At 42.5% G+C, this 24,210-nt stretch overlaps 1 protein-coding gene across 2 annotated transcripts in view; it reads right to left on the bottom strand.

The window, feature by feature from the left end:
* The window catches only part of fbn2b (fibrillin 2b), a gene marked incomplete at its 5' end in the record, with an annotated part of 58,516 nt that overhangs the window by 19,473 nt on the left and 14,833 nt on the right, over positions 1-24,210 (bottom strand). The window contains 11 exons of one of the 2 annotated variants that reach the window (XM_079157851.1): positions 75-128; positions 210-485; positions 1,238-1,360; positions 1,446-1,571; positions 2,100-2,219; positions 2,449-2,592; positions 2,703-2,945; positions 4,026-4,178; positions 7,731-7,856; positions 11,473-11,598; positions 15,788-15,985. In XM_079157851.1, the coding sequence (XP_079013977.1) occupies positions 75-128; positions 210-485; positions 1,238-1,360; positions 1,446-1,571; positions 2,100-2,219; positions 2,449-2,592; positions 2,703-2,945; positions 4,026-4,178; positions 7,731-7,856; positions 11,473-11,598; positions 15,788-15,985 (1,689 nt within the window). The remainder of the gene's footprint in view (positions 1-74; positions 129-209; positions 486-1,237; positions 1,361-1,445; positions 1,572-2,099; positions 2,220-2,448; positions 2,593-2,702; positions 2,946-4,025; positions 4,179-7,730; positions 7,857-11,472; positions 11,599-15,787; positions 15,986-24,210) is intronic. The other variant, XM_079157850.1, reaches the window with a different exon arrangement.

Below are 24,210 nucleotides of genomic sequence, written 5' to 3'. Positions count from 1 at the left end.
TGTAGATTAATACTGATTAGAGTGTTTCTAGACAGCACTGTCGGAACATTCACATTCATGAACAATATACTCACCTCTGCCATCAGCTGTAATGCCAATACCACTGCTGCAAACGGCCTGGAACTCAGCTGAAAGAAACATCAGATGAGCCGGATTGCATTTTTTTTAAGAATGGAAATGAACAGTATGAAGCAAATGAAAGATTGTACCTGAGTTTCTTGAGGGGCATGGTTGGCAAGGCTCTCCAAAGCCATGTTCAGCATTGGCACAGCAGCACTCAGACTTGGTCACTGCACCAGGGAACGGCCGCGAACATGTGCCCATCTTTATGGCGCCGTAGCAAGTGGTCCTCATGTGCGTGTCCACACACACTCTCCCATCTACATCGATAGCCAGGCCCGGAGGGCACTCACAGCGGAAGGAGCCCTCAGAGTTGATGCAGCGTCCATTCATACAAATGCCAGGAGTTTGACACTCATCGATGTCTGATGGAGAGAGCGAGCGCATAATGTATCCATCACATGTCGGCTTCAGTTTATGAGCTAAGGTGTGTACAGAATGGGCTATTTCTATAAGAAAACTGAAGGAGAAATATGCAAAGGACATGAGTTTTCCTTAAAAATAAATCTAATGGTGATTTATTTTATCTTTCTGGATACTTAACAAATAGTAATGACAAGAAATTGTCTATAAAGTTACATTTCGGCCATCTTGGATTATGCAAATCACTGTTTTTTTAGGAAAACATTTTCACTAATCTCATAGCTAATTTGTGAGCAACATGGCAAAATGCAAGGAATTTTTATTTTCACTTTTCAGAATAAATAAAATAGTCCTAGTTCCTAGTACAACTCTGCTCTGTCTGAAATACGGAAACATGCAACATGCAGTTCTAAAAAACAAGCACAGAGAGCTTGATGAGGAACCAGGTCATGGGGAGTTAGCAATAACTACATTGATGTGTGTTGTATTTGGGATACTGTGCTGTTGGTGCTACGGTGTGACTTCAATAGACTGGTAGCTACTCTTGATACTTTCTACTCAAAAGAGACTCATACCTTCATCCATCTATCTATTTGTGGACTTTCTGGATTGATTCAAAGAGTCGGACACAAGTGTGCACGAATTGGTTTAAAAAGGGATCTGAAGGATTTCAAAGAACACCAAATCTGTCTTCACAGCAGGCTGTTTGGCCCAAGACTTGAGGTCTGTGTTTGTATTAATAAATAATTCATACCGGTGCAGTAGCGTCCGTTAGGTGCCAAAGCAAAGCCGGGTTTGCAGATACACTTGAAGCTGCCATCTTCATTGATACACATGCCATTGTGACACATGTTGGTGGTCGCGCACTCGTCGTGATCTGGAGGGAAACAGGAGGACAAAGTCAGGTCACGTGTGTAAAAGGTGAGAGTTCATGTGAAGGTCAACCTGTGTTCTCTCCTTACCAATGCAGTTCTTCCCATCAGGAGTGACCTCGAAGCCAGCATTGCAAATGCACTGAAAGCTTCCCTCTGTGTTGACACAGCGGCCGTTGCGACACATCACACCATTCATAATGCACTCATCGATATCTAAAGGGAAAGGGGGAAGAGGGAGGAAGGAGGTGGCTTAGTGTATTATATCTTAACCACCAGTCATAAACGTACTACAGTGACACATACAGGACTGTCTCAGAAAATTAGAATATTGTGATAATCCCCATACGTGTGATTTAGTTTACTGAACCAAGCTGAGTGTTTTTCAAGGCTCAGGAAACCCTTGCAGGTGTTTCGAGTTAATTAGACGATTCAAGTGATTAGTTGAATACCCTACTAGTATACTTTTTCATGATATTCTAATATTTAGAGATAGGATATTTGAGTTTTCTTAAGCTGTAAGCCATAATCAGCAATATTAAAAGAATAAAAGGCTTGCAATATTTCAGTTGATTTGTAATGAATCCAGAATGCATGACATTTTCGTTTTTTTAATTGCATTACACAAAATAAAGAACTTTATCACAATATTCTAATTTTCTGAGACAGTCCTGTATGTCCAAAATGTATTTTAAAGAGACATTGGGGAACACCAATATAGCTTGACAGCACAGTGAGACAAACCATTGCATGTTTGTTTGGTGGGGGTTCCGCTGTAGCCCTCATGGCACTTGCAGTGGTACCCTCCAGGTGTGTTGACACAGTCTCCATTTCTACATGGATTACTGACGCACTCGTCCACATCTGGGGAGAGAAAACAACATTCACATTTTAGCAGATTTCACCTGCACCTACACTTGTATTAAGTTCCTTAAATCGGCTGAAGATGGCAGTGCAGTGCATGGAATTGGTTTGGTCTGGCTCTAGTGTCACATATAGTCACTGTGTCTGCCTAAATGGCTCTGGTGGGTTATTGAGAACTGACTGCATACATTGCATTGTGCACTTATACAGCGTAGAGCATGTATCTCACCGATACACTCTCCACGAACGTCCTGTTTGTAGCCCGTGTTGCATTCGCATTTGTAGCTCGTGAGTGCGGGAATGCAGCGTCCATTGAGACACAGGTGGGTGAAATGTCTGCACACGTCAATGGTGTCGTTCACAGAAACCGAGCCTGAGAACACACGACAGACACATTAACAAAACAAAAATGCAACACAGAAATACATGTTTTTGTGCTGAGAAATGAGCCCTTTAATCTAGTACAGGTTTATGGAAATCCACAGCGTGACTTACCTATATGTTGGTGTCCTCCTCCGTTGCCTCCAAAGCTCCCACCGTTCCCATTAAAGCCTCCTCCGCCGTTGCCACCGATGCCCCCGTTACCATTACCATTTGGTACACTGGGGAACTTGTATCCATAGTTGTACCCGTTACCGTTGGTGTTGGGGAAGTGTCCATTGGGGTAGACTTGAGGGAGTCCGTGTCCTTGGGGAACCCCCACAATGCACAGACGCCTGAACTCGTCTACAAGGGAGACCAAGATCACAGGGTAGAAGTCGGTCTATGCATTCTACTGTAGGTTATGTTTCATTTGTTTCCGGCCAGGTGAAGCTGAGGAGGAACATATTCATAGGCTCTCAAGTTATGCCAACCAAGAAAAGTTCTTTGGATCACTCAAAGTCTTACAGTGTAACACATTTGAAATGTACTCAATGTTTCCTGGAATTGCAGATTATACAAAAGCCATTTGCTGTACATTTTGCTGTTCTTTTGCTGAAGATTTCTTAATAAGTTGACTATCTAACTGTTCTACTGGTTTCAAATATGCTTTGACTGGAGCAAGGCCTGACCAAGTAATAAGAGAAAAATGTGCATTCTTAATGATCAACTCTACTCTGCTTGGCATGCAGTTAAAGTAGGTCTAGTGTATTGGTAAAGTGTATGTTTGTATATATGAATACATGTATGTGTACACTGCAGGTACTTTATTTACGTATTTGTGTAGTCATATGTTTATATGTCTATGTGTGCGCAGTATACATGCACAGTACTGTATATTTGTATGTTCTTCAGTCTACAGTTCCACTAAATCAAACACACACACATCTAATTGTGGCGGTGCCAGAGAAAGCAGCAGAACATTCTGTAGCAGATCAGTTTGTAATCACAAAAAAACGTTTTTTTTTTAAGCTTGACTGAGGAGATGGTGGGTCATTATCTTCACACGAACCTTTCCCATCTTTTGTTGTTTAGTTTGTGCTCATGACATCATGCTCATTAGTTTGAGGGGATGCTGTTCCCTCACTGTCACACACACACACACACACTCAAACTCAAAGCGCTCCCGGCGTCAGTGTTGTCTAGTTTAACATCACTGTGTTTGTTAAACTAATTTGGCTTGTGAAATGTTCATGGCTTTATTTACCGCCTATGCTCATCTCAAGTCATGGACAATCTATTGTGGAGACTGCCAGTTTGTTCTTCGGGCAGTGGAAGAAGGTGATGGTTGGATTCAAAGCACATATCCGTCACTTTGTTTGGGAACGGCTAGCATATGAAACGTGTATCCTCTGTTCTGTGTATCTTGTTTTCATGTGTACTCACCAGACCCCCTGACGGGGCACATCTCAGGGATCTGTCCCAAAGCCCAGCAACGTCCTGTGTCACAGCAACACTGCATCTTGGTGTACTGACCGTTCAGCTCCGCAGCACAGCGGCCGTTAGCCAGAGCGGAGAAACAGGTGCCCACGCGCTGATCTGAGGGAAGAGGAGATGCATTAACATAATTAGGCGATTGAGCAGGCAGCAACATACGTTTAAGCTCGAAGCCATCAGAACTGAAGTCAAATTTTAAAAAAAATAAATACATATGGCTCATGTGTTTTCGGCACAACATCATTTAAGATGTAAGCTTTCTATTGTATGGACATATGAAGGATCAAATTAATATGCAGACCTGGAAAAAAACATAATATATTTTCTCTATAAGTTAACTATATTTTGGTACTTAGTTGAGTATTTTCATGTCGATATTAAGATGAAAACGGTTTGTGACGTTTTTAGGAAAAAGTACACAAAATATCTATCTAAAAGTGGTTAAACTTACAAACAGCAGTGTCATATCGTCGTTAGATGAAATAAAACATCTAACATGTAATGTATTCAAAGTGTTAAAGTAGAAAAAAAATCTTTGAATTTCAAATGTTGCTAAATTTGTACCTGAATAAAATGAAACACCGCTTTTCAGCTGGCTATAAATTACTCTTTAAATGCAGGGATTCCATGTAACAAATTAAGCCCCATTACCAACACTGACACAGCTTTTTATGTGGGAAAAGGTGACAGGTAATCGCTGCTCTTAAATTAGCAGTTGTGTTAGTCAGAGGGCTGGCCTGGCCTTTCCATGGTGGCTGGGGAGGAAGCTTCTTTATGGGCTGGCAGTGGGAAAGATTGCATGGGGTCTCCGAATAACTGCAAGCATCAGAAGGGCCTCCAAAAGGGGGTCTTATTTGTTACAGTTTTCCAGGTCAGGGTCAATGAGGCAGGAAAGGGGGCCGGGGTTCAAAGATCGTGTGTAAGGAGTAAATGGAGAGGAGGAAGACCGGAGGTTTCTGGGTATTTAAGGAAAATACCAGGAAAGGGGAAAAGGCAGAGTGAGAGGGAGAGAATGCATGAGTATTATTTTAGAAAGTGAGCAGCATGTGTGAAAGAGAATTTAAAAGTGTATCTACAGAAAAAAGGGGGAGAAAAGGGGAAAAGCAGAATGAAGGGGGGGGGGGGGGAGTGGAGGGAGGGGCACAAGTCGATTAACACACTAATGAGCCAGCAGTCTGGAATTAATCAGTTCCATGTGGAGCAATTCTTGCCAATTAGATAGAACATGAGGCCCTGTGTCTGGGAGCACATATTGTACAGTACACACACATTTACACAATTACGCAATTACACACACAGACACACAGACACACGGATATGCATTCCCATACATATCCACGGTCACGTACACAAAAACATGCAGAAATACACACACATATGCTTGTACAAAATATGTACACACACACATCAATGTACCCAAATACACACAAGCGCAAGCTGAAAAAAATACCGTAGGAATGACGGAGCTGGAGGCCGGTAGGGGGGAGAGGAGAGAAGGGGGGAGGGGGGGGGGGGGAGTGGCTCATGAGGATGATGACTTAAATTGGATCCAGACCTTGGTTTGCTCGCTAGTGTTGCTCCACTACACAAGCATATGCTTTCATTTGATGAGGTGTTTTTACAGACTGACTGACTGGACAGGTCCACCGTGTGACAGGGCATTGGGCTCCGATTACTGTCACAGCCCCCAACAGCTCCCGCTGGCTTACTTTACCATGGTACAGTACATCCCACAAAACACAGGCAAATAGCCACATAGTATGGCCTCCAGGACCAGAGCTATATACGTCCTGCTTCTAAAGCATGGGGGCGAGAGATCAGCCCGAGAGATCAGCCCTATAAAAAACAATGTACTCTCTTTAATTCACTTTATGCTCTGACCACAAAAAAGGCAAAGAGATCAGACAGTAAGGGAAACTGCGTAAAAGTGTGTCAGTCACGTTAGAAGGAAACCAGCTGAGTTTCTAGGCCCAGGTTTGTTATTTAAGTGTGATCAGTGGTTTGGCCCTGGCCCGGTCTAGTTTTGTTTTGTTTGGGTTTACTTATCTATACCTCTGTCTCCTACCAATCTAGTCTTGTCCATTTTGGATGCAGGACAGAGACGGAGGAAGGTTGTGTCTGGCACCTGTTTTATTTGCTCTCCCTTTTTTTTTTCTCTCTCTCCCTTCAGCAGGCTGCAATAGAGCAACTGAAAACCACAACTGAAGGAAACAAGGTGCAGGATCTAGATGTCAGAGGATGGATGGAAAAAAAAGGTCCAGAGGAAACAGTTAGATAGATAAGGAGGATGAGAGCGCGAGAACGCTTCAGTTTTGGTGATTAGGAGTTAAAAAAACAACAAAAAAAACACAACAGCCAGAGGAGACGGAAAACAAGAGAAAATACCCTTACAGAGATGGAGACATGCACAGTTGAAGAGTAAACATAGAGACTTTCTACTGTAAATCACTCAACCGTTAGCTGAGAGAAAAATCTGTAGAGAGAGAGAGAGAGAGAGAGAGAGAGAGAGAGAGAGAGAGAGAGCAACATATCACTTCAGGACAAAGGAGGAAAAAAGGGGGATAACAGTGGAAAGAGGAAAAAAAATATTTTGGTCACGCATAACGGATGACAGATGGAGAACCTTTGGGATTGGTTGATTGGAGAACCACTTTCCCTGATACAAACATATTGGTACAGACACAGGCACAACAGGCTGCCATGATCTTTCTCACACTATCTTTCACTCCTCTTTCCAATGCTTCACCTGTTTGTTGGGGAAAAACACAACCCATCTTCCATCACCTATTCATCCTCTTTTTCTTCTTCTTCTTCCATATGTTATCTCTCCCATTACCAACTTGATTGATCTTTTTTTCCTCTTTTTCCTTTATACATACACCCTATACCTGTTACATTGAAGGTAAACAATCACATAGTACCTGTGAGATCAGCCCTAGCCTGTTTTCTGTTTATGTTCACGTGTGGGCACATGTGAGACTCTGTCCATTAGTCTTCTTGGTATTTTTCGACCAATTTCCTCTTAAACGGTTAAAAACCACAGGTGATGGAGGACAGATTGCATGAAAACTAGAAAATAACCGGGAGGAAACAATCAAGAGGTTTTAGTTTGTTACAGGAGCTTTTATTGGAGGAGAGTTGAGCTGAGCCTGTGATGCAGATAGGGTGAAACAGACAGACCCTGAGCTGTCAGCTTTGGGGTGAAATCTTGAAATAATGTACTAACACCTGGTTGTGTTCCACTGTGGCTGCCATGATTGGTGAGGATTGCAGGAATACATTAACACCTGGTCATGTTTCATGGGACATGTCAGATAAGTATGCACTGTATGGGCATGAGTGTGTGTGTGTGTGTGTGTGTGTGTGTGTGTGTGTGTGTGTGAATGAGCCAGAGGGGCACTAACATTAGAGTAGACTAATGCTGTCAAGGCCAAATAGTGCGTGCAAGTGTGTTTGTCTGCACATGGTGACCACCGGCCAGCTTGACTCATCAGGACTCCACACACAGGAAGCAGTGATGGAGGGAGGGAAGTTAGTAGCCAGATGTGTAGCTTTTAGCTAGCCGGTGAGTAAGGAAATGCTCAGAGTGTTGGAAATCTGCTTGTGTGTATGTCTGTGTGTGTGTGTGTGTGTATTGATGTGTGTGAGACTCACCCACACATCTGGAGCCATCTGTGCTGGAGATGTAGCCGCGTGGACAGGTGCAGACGTAGCTACCGGCAGTGTTGGTGCATTCTCCTCCATCACACACACCAGAGATGGTGCTGCATTCATCAATGTCTGAAACATAGTTACATCAAAAATACACATCCGTCAAGTACTCCTCACGCCAGCTCAGAACTACATTTTTTTCAAAGTTCAAAACGTTTTTTTGTTTGGAAAGATACAGTAGCACGCTGCAGTACAAGTTGTATTGCCCTGGAGCAACCGTTTCTCCCTGAGGAATAATGAAGCAAATCAAATAGATCTGCAGTCAACTTAAGTAGAATTGATATACTTCTGGTGTGTTCTGTTCAGGCTAAAACTGTAAAGCTCAGTGAGAGAAGAACAGAAGCAACGAATGGCTCCTACGAAGGATGCTAAAATAGCTCTGACGTATTATATATCAGGTTAACCTCTCTCACAATATGATAACCAATCAAACGATATATAAAACAAACACAAGAGTCTAGTTCTACAAGTAGTTTGACCGATATGTGTATGTAGGAAAGAGTAAATAAGTGAAACCTGGCATTGAATGTCTTGGTAGTCCTCTTTACTTCTTTACTCTACCAATTTCAATATCTTTGTGCCAATTTTTTTGACTGTGTTTTATTCAGACAAATGCTTTGGTCTGCTGCTTGTGACATTTGGGAAGTTTGGCTTCTTTTATTCCTCAAAGTAAAATCTAAAAATAAGGTATCATGAAATTGAAAGATACCCAGCGCTATCAAAGGGCATAAGAGACAAATGTATGAAGCTATAAAGACAACAATAAGTGATTGTTGTACTGAAAACTACTTGTTGTACAGCATGATAAAAACGAAGCAGTCTTATGAGGACCCCAAATGTGGACAGAAACCAAATATATGGGTAGCAAGGAAACCTGCTATGCTATAAGGCAAAACATGTATAATACCACTCAGCATTTGGCTTAATCACATGTGCAATTGTGGTATCTACAATTGCTTTAAGTCTACAAATGGCCGTGCTAAAAGCAACAAAGCTTCCAAGGTTACAGTGAATAAGCTGACTTTTTTTTAAACATGCCATGTAGACTCATAAACGTGTACGATGGCTGAGAGTACCTGGGTCGGTGCTTGGCAGGGCCCACCTTTATGATGGCATTTAGCTGTATTATTCAGTGGGAGGGGGCCTCATTGCTCCATGACGGGGGGAACGCAAAGTGGAGTTCCAGAAGGTATTGGGTTTTTATTAAGTGTCACACTTATTTATATGCATACGTAATTACTGCACCACTGCGGGGTATAATTACAGCAATAGAGCAGACGTAGTGCGTGAGGTAATATGTGTGTGTGTGACCTGCGGAAAAGTGAAGGGTGTGTTATTGTTTGTCTTTCTAGGAGTGTGTAGCTTACATCTATGTGTGTTGCCTGCTGTTCCACCCCTGCTGACTCCTGTCTGACAGCACAGTGGCAGAAGGCCTCGGTGAGGCTGTAAAAAGCCCCGTCAAATAAACCTTGTGTCAGCAGCAACAACAACACGCCAGACATTACGCTCCGCACAGACGTAGCACTCTGGGACCGACCGTGTGTTTGGAGGGAAATGTGTGTCACCTGGATAAACGTCTGCAACTGAGTCATCAAGTCTGCCATATTTAACTGTGTGTACATACCTATAATGTATTCCCCAAAAGACACAGATACAGTTTCCGTTGTTTCATCTAATCTAAACTCTGATGTGTCAAACTGTTTGTTTGTGTGTGTGTTTGTACAGCGCGAGTGCGTGAGAATCCATGAGTCAGAGGGAGGTCCGCATGCGTAATGAGAAAGTCTCCCAGATGTCGTAAGTATTTCTTTGTTCAGCACTAACAGCTGGTTTTCAGCCAAATGACCATATTTATGGAAGGAAAATGGAAGGAGAAGCAGAAAAAAAGCAGAAAGAGGAGGAGGAGGGGAAAAAGGAGAGACTGTTAAGCGCAGTCTGAACTAAAAGCAGGCCGTTAAACTAGGTGCTTTGTGCCCGAAACGATCAGAAGCCCATGACATCTTAACTGCACTTTATCTTAACTGCTCCAAAACCTCAGTAATTTCACTGTGAAAGCTCTAAGTGAGGCTTGTATGTGCATTAGCTAGAAGAACATTTCAATAAAACTCCCCCAAAAGGCCATGTCTGATTGTTTCCGAGATTTCACTAAACATGGGTTTCCTGCCGATCCATGACTTCAGATACACGTATTTTTGTATTTACAAGCTTTACAAACACTGAACTCTTTCTCTTCTCACATTTATGTTGTTGTTGTTGTTGCATTCTTTGTTTCTCAGGCAACATCAGAATGGGAAACTGCACATACAAAAAACATATTTCACTTTTTCTTTTTCTTTTTTTTAGATTGCACACGTTCTACCAATCGTTAGTTGCAGCTCTAGTCTTGTTCTGACCTTCATCACCTTTGCTGTGGAAAATGAAGCTCACACTGTGCATAAAGTGGTGGAAACAAGAAACCTTGTCTAAGAGCGTCCTTGTAGTATAACTGCTCAGCCCTCTCTGTGCTGGAATGTGGCTACAACATCCACACCCAGCATCATATTTTCTCCTGACTGTAAGTCCTGAACTGTTGATGGTGTTCACCCAAAACCACAACTGAAACTGGGACTGAATTTAATGAAGTCATCCTCCCCGTTTCCTCTGTTATTCACTGTGACATAAATCACTTTTTGGTGTGTCACGATAATTGCTTCCCATGAATCTGTTTTCTTTCTGTATCTCGTGCATCCCTCAGTCATGCTAGAAGTTAATAAAACTAGAATTTAGATAATAATTCATAGAATGAGGCACTGCGATAGCCAGTTCAGCCTTCTTGTTCAGTGGAATAGATATTATCTGGCTGAAACTGTTTAAGAGCTTTCTGTAATCCTCCCTAAAGACTAAGAACACATCGGCTTCAGTCCAACAGACACAGCCCCTGCCTGGCTAACTATCAGACTGTTTAGCCTGGGCATTGTTTAAATTCCATCCAATCAACACATTGTAATGTGAATCCACTCTGTGTGTGTGTGTGTGTGTGTTTATGTGCACACGTCCAGACTTCTTTAACTCTGAACATGTCGTCACTTTTTAAACGCCCGTAGAGATTGCTAAAGTGAACCCAGCAAACCCAAAGTTATCATAAAGCGCATCGTCCATTACTGTCTCACCAGCAAGTCAACAAAATCTAATTTAAGTTCCGCTGGATTGTTTTGCATTAATGACAGTAAAGTTTATCATTTTAGTTATTTGTCGTTGATAATAATAAGCCAAAATGTCGTTAGGCCTATGGGACATGTGAGACAGCTGCACTCACTGCTACATATAGTATAACGTCTCACGGAGTGAACTTCTCTTTTTCATTCTCAATAAAGACGTTAGAGTATCAGCTACAGTTCAGCAACCATGAAGCTCTCAGGAAATCAATGTCTAGCTCAAGGACACTTACTTCACTTTCTAGTGAAAACTGTGTTTTAGACCCAATTCACACTTCACACACCGCTGCTTTATCTCCCTTAATAATATTTCCCCTAACTCAATTTAGACAATAATGGCATCGCATCAAAGAGCGCTAGTCTTCATGCTTTCTTTATTACCCAGGCTGATGCTAATCTAATCCATTTTCTGATACCTTTTTAATACCCTCGGTCCTCATCATGCAGGTTTGTTCTCTAATCATTAAACATGTCTTTGTGTTAAATCCACTCACCTTCACATTTGTGGCTTGTTTCACTCTGACGGTGGCCCGCGGGACATTTACACTCGTAGGATCCCACAGTGTTGATGCAGTTGCCTCCGGCACAAAGACCTGGCACCGCCTGGCACTCGTCCACATCTAAGAGAAGGACAGAAAGACATAGTCATCTGTGAGAAGAGGCCGAAGCAGAAAAGGATAACGGTTCTAATAATTACTGGCGTCTGCATATTATTGATTTGAGAGATGAAGCATCCTGCAGTATGTTAGTTACACCCCAAACCGACTCAGACTAGCATCAAGCTATTCTATAAAAATATACGTATATATTAGTTATATGGCTCAAAGCACATTTTACAGCATGTTTCTGGCACACTTTCTATCGCTAAAACACTGTTCTTCATTTTTTTGTTCAACCTCTTAAAAAGCGAGACGTAACTTGGCGCCGGCTGTGATGTCTAAGACCACTTCCAGAAAGACCCAGTCAAGCTCTCGTTTCAACAGGAAATGGCTTTTTAAATGTAAGTTTTTCCCAGCATTCAATGTGAGTCACTTTCCCCAGTATTGGGCATATGTCAGAGGGCGGGTTCCTGTAAGAAACTGTGGATACCTCTGATACACACACACACACACACACACACACACACACACACACACACAAACACACACAGTGGGTTTATATTCACCACATTGCCAGTCACCAAGCATGACCCAGGCATTGTCAGTGTGTGCCATGGCCTGGAGATATGAACGTATGACACATACACATACATACACATTGGTACAGATATAGATATAGATATATAACAGCCTGTTTCTATTCATTTGAATACATTCAATCTCTGCTGCTTTGTCCAAAAGGCTGAGAGAAAAATAAATAAATGATCTACCAGCCATCAACCTGATGTGGAGCCTGGAGTGCATGCAATCCTCATAGTTGGATTCATGGTCAGGTGTGCTTTGTACTTCTGCCAGAGAGATGTTGCTCTGGGCTCTCTAGGGATTAGTGGTCTTTGGGGCATGTGCGTGAGAGAGAGAAAGACAGTGGGGCGTTAGAGAGAGAGAGGAGAAAAGATCGAAACAGAGATTCAGAGAAAGAAGGAAGGATGAACAGACGAAGAGTGAAAAAGAGAGTAAGAGAGGAGTTAGTCACAGAGAGATGTGTGAGTGTCTCACCCCTAACATATGAGCAGCCTGGCAGCCACGTACAAAAGTCAGGAAGTCATGGAGCTAAATACGAACCAGCTACTGATCCCAGATGTGTTACCTTTCTGAATTACCCTCAGAAAAATAATGTTTTGCACACTTAAATATATAGCTAGATGGATTGTGGTATCACAATACATCCCCATATTTTACGGCCAATAGCTTTGGAAACTACTTCCTCCACGGCCCTGTCCAAAAGTTAAGAATGAGCAGGATTTGTAAAACATTGAATTGAAAAATTCTTATGGCCATCGAACTCAATTTAAACACTTTCTCAACATAAAGTTGTGTTGGTGTCTTCGCTATAATTAGAGCCCAAAAGAGGATTGTGCCACTTGATCTGCATAAACACAGACGGGTCATTCCACCCAATTCTTCACAAGTTGGTAGATGGACTTGCTCCTGACAAAAATAAATAACAATGTGACCGTACATATATTCACCACCGCTACATTTGTTCCTACATTAAGACAGAGCCAGATACCTCAACATACTAGCCTGATAAACAGACTGAATGGCCTTTTTGTTTTTTAATTATTTGAATCGCTGGATGAATGGAAGATGTGGGCTGGGATACAGATGACTGGAACCAGGCTTTTAACAAACACCCTTTCAACATATCTGCCAATGAAGTCTAACAAGTATTGGTATAAGCCTACCATGAGTAACTTTCAATCGTAAACAACTCGTGAGTTTGCTATAATTACCAACTTCCCAGCATAAATACATGAATTTAATGTCCTTAGCGCTGATACTGTTGAAGTGTGGCCAGGTGCAATGAGCTTCGGAACAAAAACACAGTCTCCCTCTGTGGCGGCTCCAGCAATACGTCAACCATCACAATGTGCCCAGGGTGGTGTTGGGTGTGTCAATGTGAGAGAAGCTGGATTGAGGCAACAAAGAGCTTGGCTGGGCTCATTTAACAAGGGACACGACCTCCACATGTGTCATATATTGATGCAGTCTCATTCCTTAGTCTAGTCAGGGCCATAGGTTATTTGAGAGGCATGCAGAGAGAGTCTGGTCTGATCAGAGGGGGTTCTTGGACACCAGCGACAGGAATGTTGATGGAAGAAGGTTCATTCCAGTTCATATTTCCCTCAGTTTCTCTTTTATAACCTCCATATCTCACTCTTGTGGACCCCTTTTAGTCAGAGCTGCTTGACTCTTGAGTGAATACGTGTATACAATTAATGCTATAAGTATCTTTGCTTTGCCTAATACATACACATTAAATGTAGTTTTATAAACTTTGTTCAGGAACGGGACCACGCCCAGAACACGGCTCATTTCCCCTGCACAAGTATTTAAGCTCAACGAACCCGTTCACTTCCTCTTCGACTCTGTTCTCTCATCCCTCCCCCCAACCCCGTTTTGTTTTCCTATTTTCTCTCTCTCTTGCAGGATTACAGAAACGACAGGGGACTCTGCACCGCCAGAGCTTCCGAAGAGATAGCCCCCATCCTAACATCTCTGTTCCCCCTGTTCTTGCCAGCCACCGGGACACCAACGGGACACCAACCACATCGATCGCCTAACCTCCTTTCTACAAACCCTCCTCATTTCTTCTTCCTTACATCCCTTAATTTCTTCATCCCTACCCTACATCCCTCTACCTTGACCCCTACCCTACATCCCTTCATCTCTGCATCCCTACCCTACATCCCTTCATCCCTCTACCCTACTCCCCTTCATCCCTCTTCCTCGACCCCTACCCCACATCCCTTCATCTCTGCATCCCTACCCTACATCCCATCATCCCTCTACCCTACTCCCCTTCATCCCTCTACCCTTTACCCCTTCCGCTTCCTAATCTATCAATCATTCCGTTATGCAATACACCTCTCGAAACTCATACTGTTATTGGCGTGGTCCTTGTTAGTGAAAATTCTGCTATTACGCTGGTATCATTGGGTGACATGATGCACTGTGTATGGAACATACCGGTTTAAGCAAGGCGAGGACAAGCTCACATTTTGACTTAAAGAGAGAAAGACTGATGATGCAGTATTTTGAAAACAATTCAAGAAGCCTTCAATTCTGACATCTGCAATGACCCGAGTTCAGGACTGGCTCACTAAATCACAAAACAACCAGTAGAGGTGACATATTCTTGAACATATGTGTTCAAATACCTTGTGGTCACATTGGACTCTGCCTTTACTTTTAAAAGTCACGTGAAACGTTTTATCCACAGGTTTTATGCAAATCAGGCCAATTCTGACAGATGCCAGGATGTTTTTACACTCAATGATTTTGAGTATTGATTTATTAACTGGTCACTTACAGATGTAACTGCTTTAAATCAATATAATTACTTTTAAAGAAAGCCCTTAACGTTTTTAATATTTATTATTTAATTATTTAACATTTCTGAAAAAATATAATTCATTGAGCTTTAAGAATTATAAAAATGTAAAATATCCTTTTTTTAAATGGGCTTGCCCCACCTCCTTTAATGAATCAATTAAAGGGCTGACCGCAGCATTGACACCAGGGTCACCACTAGATGGGACTGTGAGATGCACCACATTTGGACAAAAGGATGCAATAAGGGAGTGCCCTACATATTCTACTTTTAATATGCTCAAGGCAAACCAGAAATGTGATTACTTTTAACATCACATGTTGCATAATGTATTTATTTGTTTCTACTTGTGTATTGTATATTTGCCTCTGTATATTGTCCCTTATAATGTTTCTGTTTTTGTTACTACGGGACAAAGGATGTAATCTTGTATTTGTATACTGATGTTCGTTAATGTGCTCTGTCCCTATCAAATGAGCCAAAATAAGAGATGCTTGTACACAGCTTCTGCTGAATAACACCTTAATTAACAGGATAATACAAGCTAGTATTCGTCCTACATGTACTTGCGTACATGTTAACACCATCTGTGTTGTTAACACTACCAAGGGGATGTTGTGGGCAGGAATCGCAGTTGCGATGATGACAGATGAAGTAATGGTTACACTGACTATCGTAGTTAATTCTGGCTGTGTACGTGAGTCTGAGTGTGTGTGTGTGTGTCTTCCTTCATCACTGGTTAAAAGAAGATCTGCCAGGTGTGTGTACAAGAAAGAGAGAGAGAGACGTATGTGGTTGTATGTGCTCCGATCTGACCTTGGCAGGCTCCGGTGCGGATGTTGGGGATGAAGCCTCTCCTGCAGGGGTGTGGCTGGGCGGGGCACTGCTCACAGGGGTGGCCCCACGCTCGACCAATGGTAGCGCAGCAGAGGGTCTTGGTGCAGACGATTCCGCTGAGCTGGCCCTGGCACATCTGGTTGTTCACCTGGGTGAAACATGGCCCAGTCCTGTAGTCTGTGGAGTGAAAGAGACAAAAGTCCTTTGTTTGTTAGTGGCTTATTTCACTTTTGATTGATTTAAATAGATCAGCGAATCAGCGTTTCTGTTCCTCCAACACATCTGGCACACCATTAAATGAAACCAGATTAAGTACATAGTTGAGAATTTTCTTCTTTTTCTTAAGAAGGCATATTTCCTGTAATATCGAAGTCAGTGATCTTTTCTTTCGTTGTTGATTTCACTCAAACAACAAATGGAGGAATGGATGTTGGGAAAAAAAGAAACTGGCACAGCATTAGAGGATGATTTTGAGAGAGATGACTCACCAGACCTTTAAACACAGTTTAATTGTGTTCAGTCTTTGAATCAACAATTGGCTCACAAGGAACAGCATTTACAAGTAGCAGGTTTTACCAGGACTTAAGAAGAACAATATGAGACTTGGTAGCAGCATAGCGGCTCATGTCAGAGCACGTGATTTCATGCATTTCCCTATTAAACCAGCTCAGATTAAACTGCAAAACACAGCCAGATTGTTTCTTTCCGCAGGAATTTAGAAATAGGATTTGAATGACTGCTATGCATTTAGTCTCTGTGATAATAAGTTAACCCATTGGATTGACTGAAGCACATTCCAGTACTTCAACTAGGAGTTGGTGGTGGGCTGAACAGTGGTGGTTTCTGTTTCCATCTATGTGACAGCACAAGCAGCTCATGGCAGTGTGGTCGTCTATAACAATCACCCCGTGACAATCATTCGCTCCAAAAGTGATCATGACATTTTAACGCATCTGGATGTTATCTTCAGGACAATGCCCATTTGTGTGTCCAGAAACACATACGACGTCACGTCACACAACATATGTTGCCAATAAACACAAATGTCTCATGGAAGTCGAGACAGATGTGTTGCAATTGAAGATCCTATCTTTTTTAGAAAGGATGATAACAACAGTGAAGATAAGTAAATACACACAGCAAACAGATGTTGCAAGTAAACACATTATGAGAAAAAACCGTCCCTGTCTTCAGTGATCATCTCGCCTGTACTTGCTGCATTGCCGTTTGCCAGTAAAACCATGGCATAACCTCGGTAAATGCACTTCACAAATCAGGCACAATGACCTCCTGCTGAAACCATTTCAGCAATACGATGTTCGTCTTTTTTCAATCACATATAGCCTAATGATGGCTTCCTTTGTGGGAGAAACCCTCTGCAGTGGCGCCAAACTTAATATAGCCTCCATTAAAAAGAAGTAGATCGTTAGATCACGAGGGAGACAAGCTGCACGGTTGGCTAGCCAAGGCTGTGACAATGAGATGTGGAGAAAGACAGCGGCCCAGCTCTGAAGGACAGAATGACATGGGAAGATCGGAATCAGCGGTGGTGGTGTCTGGTGGGAGTCCTTCTTCAGACTTATTGGTTCCTTGTGCTACATAAAATGGGATCACGGAGAACGGGGTGGGGGTGGGGGGGGGGAGAAAGAGTAGGAGAGGCAGAAAGAAAGAAAAAAAAGAGAACGAGAAGAAAGTAAAGTAGGTCAAACTGAGCATGCAGAGTGCAGGTTGGGGGCTCACGCCAGTTCTCCCTCATCTGTCTTTTCTTCGCCTGCTTTAGGTATTCCTGTCTGTCTGCCTCCTACTCTCTCCTTGCCGGCCAATCAGACGCTATTTGATCTTCTGTTGCCTGGTTGGCACATGGGAGTGGTGATTCATAGACCATTATTTAATATTTTTCCTCTTCAGCAAATCCCATAAAAAGACCCAAACCAACAATAGGTACTGTCTCTTTTGTTGCAGACTTTACTTCCTGCCTTGTGTTCTCCCACCTCGTTTGCCCTGCTGACACCTGTCCATCGTTAACACCCTCCTTTAGAGATGTGTTTAATCTCTGTGCTCCTTTTTCCGTGCCAGTTCATCATTGTTCTTCGTTCCTTGTATTAAGCGCTCCAATAGGAATACTGGTTCCAGCATTTCTGGGGATTTATTTCTGTTTCCTGCCAGCTTTTTGGACTTCCAAGCTGTAAGTAATTTATGTTATTAACTTTATTAATGAACTCTGATAACTCTAATAATACGTCTTCCTGCTGCCTCCTCATCAGCTTGTCTGATAGCAGGAAGGTGTATGTAAATGGTAAATGGACTGTACTTGTATAGCGCCTCTCTCGTCTTCCGACCACTCAAAGTGCTTCAACACTACATGTCACTCACCCATTCACACCCACTTATTCACTGATGACAGGGGCTACCATGCAGGTGCCACCTGCACTATGTAATCATTCATACACCTACGGGAGCAATTTGGGGTTAAGGACACATCGACATGAACTAGCGGAGCCGGGGTTCGAACGTTGGTCCTCTGATTGAAGGCGGACCACAACCAGTAGCCCAATGTGCAACTGACTAAAAGAAACAAGCTACAAAAAGCTTTGGTTACACACTTGTTGATCAGTTTATTTGTGATTTGGGTATTTTCCTGGGATTTGTTGACAAATCAGATATAAGTCTTGCTAGCCTTATCCTTTAAAACCAAAGCTCTTAAATATTCCGACAGCAACTTCTGTTACTGTTTCTTACACGTCTGCAATGAAGCAATTGACAATCTTGTTTTGGGACTAGTTAAAATAATCATACTGAAAACAGATTCAAAGGACTTTAAAGAAGAAAGAAAGAAGACTAATAAATAAGAAAAGCAAAGGACACATTGAATGGTGCTTCCAACCCTTCAGTTATTGATTTAAGAAAAGAAAGAACTGTTTCCCTTCTTAGAGGAGACCGGACCCTCCCACACAGCAACAGTAGACAGTAGCACACAGCAGCCAAGTTCAGCAGACTATGCATCTGCGCTAAATTAAATATATGTGCACTTCCCCACTCTTCTCTCTCTTACACATGTCTTTACCTGAAAGAAAACACAAAATCTCCAAACTAAAGACTGGAGCAGCAACACAGCTTTCTTTAAAAGCCCCAAAAACACAAACAGTGAAGAAATGCTGCCTGTCTCACAGCGTCCCAATCAACATGTGTGTTCCAAGTGTTCAGGCTTTTGTTTGGTTTACACGTCTGTATGTTATGCATGTAACGTCAGCGGACACGTACGAGCATTGGCTAGGGCAGGTTAGGACAAGCGAGCGATCCAACATCGTGACTCGGTCCTGCTGACAACATTCGGAAGTAATTTGGTCTAATTAGTGTTCAAATTGCTCAATAGATGAAAAACATTCACCAGATCCTCTCTTTTATCCGCGGTCCACTTTTTACTCCTTTATCCACTGTTAGCAACCTCTGTCCCTCATCCAGATGTCTCCGGTTTGGTTCATAACCAGCGCACATCACTATGAATTAAGTCATTTTCCTTCAATGAGAACTTGTCCACTTTGTGCTAGACTTACTGGAGTCTTCTCATTCTAACAAGTTTAAAGTTCTTTTCAAGGAATGTTTCAAGGAATTGCTGTAACTCAGCCCCGGGAGTTTGCTTAAAGCACTTGTAACCTTTCACCGAGATCAGGCCACATAAATCTTATCAGAGGACGTTAATGGCGTCCGACCCTTCACTTATGATGATGTTTTTTTGTGGTGAAGCCAACCCCATAATAATCTAATATTGTAAAAAATAAATGTTATCAGACATCAAAGCCCATTACTCTTTGCTCACATGAAAGTTGGATAAAAGGAAGATGAAATACTTTAAAGGCTGAGGTGAGACAATATTTAATCCTGTCTGGAACGCAAACCCTTCTGGGAAAACACTTTCCCATCAACCTCGGCCAGCTGTGGGATCGGAGAGATGGGGCGGGGGTATTGACTTGAGCACTAGAAGGGAAGGAGAGGGAAATAGCAAGAGCAACAGAGAAGAGAAGAAATATCCCATTTTAGATTCATTAATAACTGTTGAAGTATTTATAAACCTCCCAGGACAGGAGTTCTGGGAAGATAAGAAATTTGAAATATGAGTTGATCACATGAGAATGAAGCTATTATCGTTTATAAGAGGTCAATAGGTCAAATGAATCAAGATAAGAAATATATATACAGACACACTTGCCTGTGTGTGTGTGTGTGTGTGTGTATTTTTAAAACTGGATATCCTCTCTAGACTTCAAACAGCTGGAAGACTTACTCTGACCCTAAACGTCATAATGTTACTCACCTGTTTGAAAATAGAGACATTTCCTAATTATCCTCTGTGCATGTGTGTGTGTGTGTGTTCATGTTTGGTTGGTGTGTATAGACTGAGCAAATGTCTGGCAGATCTTGTGGAATAACTGATTGCATCGTTTGTGTACGTGTGTCCTCGCCTGATGTGGATTTAAATAAATGATTCAAATGTGTGGGCTTGTTTGTTTGCATGTGCGCATATGTTTGTGTGCGTGTGTGTGTGTGTGTGTGTGTGTGTGTGTGTGTGTGTGTGTGTGTGCCTGTGTGTTTGGGAGGTTTATCCTCATTGTAGCCGACCGTAACAGTCTCTGTGAGTCTTATCAGCGCCATTATCAACAAGCTTGAAATCACTCTTTTCCTTTATCCCTTATCATTTCTCGAGGAGTCTGCTTCTTTTCATTTCGTTCACACCAAAAGCAGTCGCTCGAACGTGACTAAATGTTTAACACATACACACACACACACACACACACACACACACAGGGTATAACAACTGTGGGAGAATGGAAATGGGGGAGATAAGCGCTCCGCAATCTACAGAGATCTGAAAGTCTGAAGCCTGTAGCTAACTGCTGTGTGTGACATGAGGACATGGAAAAATCTACACAAAATAGTTATTAAAACCAGTAATTATCAGGCATTTTGTAACAATACATAAATAAATAGAATACAATTGTGTGACGTCTTATGTTGTGGCATCAAGTCGTTCCTCAGTCATGGTTTCTGAGGAACATGGTTTCTCACCCATTGTGCTGTAAATCTATCTTGACTTCTACAGCTCTTCTGGTGTGTTTTGGGAAACTTCCCGTCACAATAATGTCGAGCAGTGGAACAATAATGCAGACTCTATTGAACGCAGACACCGCCAGCCAAAAACACAGTCGAGCAAGTGGGCTCCAGGCTCCATCAACAACTACCACTCATGGGACGTGACTTACTTCTTCGGAGGGAGCAGTCTAGTGCTTTCTTAAGTGCAGCGAGAGTAAATCGGCCCATTTTTTTTATCAGGCCAGATCAAAGACGGCCTTCAACGCCATCCCGTGAGGCTACTCAAGTATTGATTGGAACAAACCAGAGCCTCAAAATTTGGCCTGGGCACTGGTGAATAATTTCCTCCACTTTTGTTTATGAGACGGATCATCAAAATTTAGTACCCTCATGAAAAGCAGACGCTAAAAACAGCTTGTTAAATGTGACGTTCCTAATTACACTTAATGCATAACATGGTGATTTAATGCTGCGAGCACATAGTCACACATAGTAGCTGGATGAAGCGCAAGCCTCATTATGTTAGCCCAGTGAGACACATTTCCAGACGTGGATTAAAACGTCATCTTGGAGAATTTTAACACTCTCAGACAGTTCTTGAAATAGTATTTGCTCCTTTGTGTCTTGATAGGGTGTGTCTTGCAGAAATTCCTATGATACTGAATATATGGAAAACACACAACATATGGGGTCTACATTAGATTATAATTTATAGACTTGCTGTAAATCAAATTTAGCACGGCTGCGAACTGGCTGACTGAAACTAAATTGTCGTTGGGAATATTTTCCACAGAGTGACCTGTGCCTGCCCCTGAGTCCCACCCTTCCACCAGCACAGCCATCCTGTCCAGCCATGCTCTGTCCACTCTTATCCAGAGTCCATAGTGCAGAAATAGCACAGCTTCCTACTCTTCCAGCACCTCGAAATGCCCTTGACGTCACCGCCTGCTGGGGGGGGCAAAATTGCTCCTCAGCGAATATGGGTTTATTTGCTCTGGCTGCGGATTGGGACCCGACCACGGAGCCTTTCTAGGTCCACGGAGACAGACTGGACTGAGCAGTGCTGGAACAGAGACCCGATAAATGAGCCAAAGATCTGCAGACATACATCAGCATCGCTCTAGTGTACATGTGGGGGAAAATTATGTGAAAACATACATTAACACAAACAAGTGCAATGGGGCTCATATTGGGAGTGTGATGCACACACTTAATGTTGCATTGTACAGCAAGAGTCTACAGCCTGCTATAGTGGCTCTGTGAGACTGAAACTAAAACATAACAGTATGTATATGCACACATATAAAGAAGCAAACGGTGACACGTATATACTGTATAGCTGCTGAATACTGACAGAGGGCTGATGGTGGGAATTGTTTTTCATTTAAGGAGGATTAACTAAATCTAACTCTTTCTCTTGTAAACCAAAGTCAATGAACCTCAGGCAAACGCACATGCACACACACACACACACGCACACAGCTGCACGTGCACACACACACCACAAACACGCGTAAACAGAGGAGTTTCCCATGACTCCATCCCGCACATCCAGTTCGCCCATACTGGTTGACTTTCACTGCCTTCACAATCACAGTTCATCGGCAGTCCTCTCACTGAATCACACACTAAATCTACTGACTCATGGCCTCAGTTGCACAAACTTTCAAACCACAAGACACACCAGAGCTGTAAGAACACTAGAGGTCACACCAGGGACACCGCATCCATTCCAGGCCAAACCCAATAATAAAAATAATACACTGGTCGTTTATCAAAATTATTGAATATCTCAGAGGATAGTTTAATCAATTTGAGAATCAGTGCGCTGACAATTCTAAGCTCTTTTCTGGCAAACTGAAGGACAAATGTTTAAATGTCTTTAGTGACCTATTTGCTAAAGATATAGGGACAACTTTCAATTTCCACATCCGTCGTTAGGCTCAATTATGCTGTTAATTTGACAAATTTAGCCCAACTGAAGCATACTTGGCACCAAAAACGCACACACAAAGATTTATAAGTGTTCCCCTGTGACTATACCTGCAGGTCCAGCAGTCTCCCCATTCCTGCAACATGGAGAGTGTTTGTACTCCCTTCCACCAGGCTTTGTGTACACAGCTGGGGAGTCCATTTTCATTTTCACCCTTTTCCTTCCCTCTTCCTCCCCTCATTCCCTCTCTCTCTCTCTCTCTCTCTCTCCCTCTCTCTCTCTCTCTCTGTCTCTGCTTCCCTCATACCTTGCTCCGCTCCTCATCAGGAAATGTCCACGATCACTCTACAAAGAAAGTCTATTCTGTCAGTCCTGTGGGGATGTCGGGGGGGAGGGGGTATTTATTGCCAGATGTCTTTCAGGCTCCGTCTTACAAACTCAATCGCCAAAATGTTGTATTTTCCCAGAAAACAATCCCCAGAGTGCCATGGAGAAACAATTTGAGGGATGGAGAGTAAGATGAAGGCTAGAAAAGTTATAGAATTGAATGTGGTAAAACATAGGGAAGAAAACAAGTCAACACTGCAAAAGAAGACCGGAGAAAGGCCGAGTGGGGAGGATAGTATTTAAAGAAAAACAGAAGGCCGTTTTTTTACATACAGTAAAACTACGGTATATAGCTCGGAAAAGGAATGCAGAAGAAAGGGTAAAAGGCATGAGGTGAGTGAAATTACAGGACAAGAACTTTCCTCTATTAACAGCAGGAGGAAGATGATGGAATTGGAAGGTGAGTGTCACAGAAAGTTGAATTTGGCGGTGGAGAATATCTGAAGGTGTGAAGGTTTTCTCCTTCTCCGGAAAAAGGTGAACTGAGGTGAAAGCGCAGCCATCATCTTTTTTCCTTCTGCAATCACGGGTCTGTGCCACCTACTCCCACACCCTTCCATCACTTCCCACCACACACATACCTCAGCCTTCTGTTCAAAGCTCAGGAGACGAACACCCACTGTCTGTCTGAGCGAACTGTATGAAGTCATCCCCGTTAAAGGAGCCTGAACGCTCACCGAGCACTGAAAAAATGAACTAACAGAGTATATCTGTGCTGATAGGAGCAACACCCATGACTGCATGACCACATCAAAGCCTCCCTGGTTTGATATCTTCCTTAACCCTAGAGTATGTGTGTGGTAGTGGGGAGTATTGATAAAAGCAGGGTCGCTGTCTCCCAGGCTTGATAAAGGCTATTTTAGTCAAGTTGCACGGTGGGGTTTCATTTAAAGAAAGAATTCAGCGCTTTTACAAACCTTGTTTTAATTTCATCTTGTAGTATTATTCATCAGCTATGATAAAGTTTCACACACCAAATGAATTGCTGACAATA

This window comes from Pholis gunnellus (assembly GCF_910591455.1).
Source record: "Pholis gunnellus genome assembly, chromosome: 4".
In the NCBI taxonomy this organism is placed as follows: domain Eukaryota; kingdom Metazoa; phylum Chordata; class Actinopteri; order Perciformes; family Pholidae; genus Pholis; species Pholis gunnellus.
Note: the sequence above shows the minus strand (reverse complement) of the source record. Positions and strands in the feature narration are given on the sequence as shown.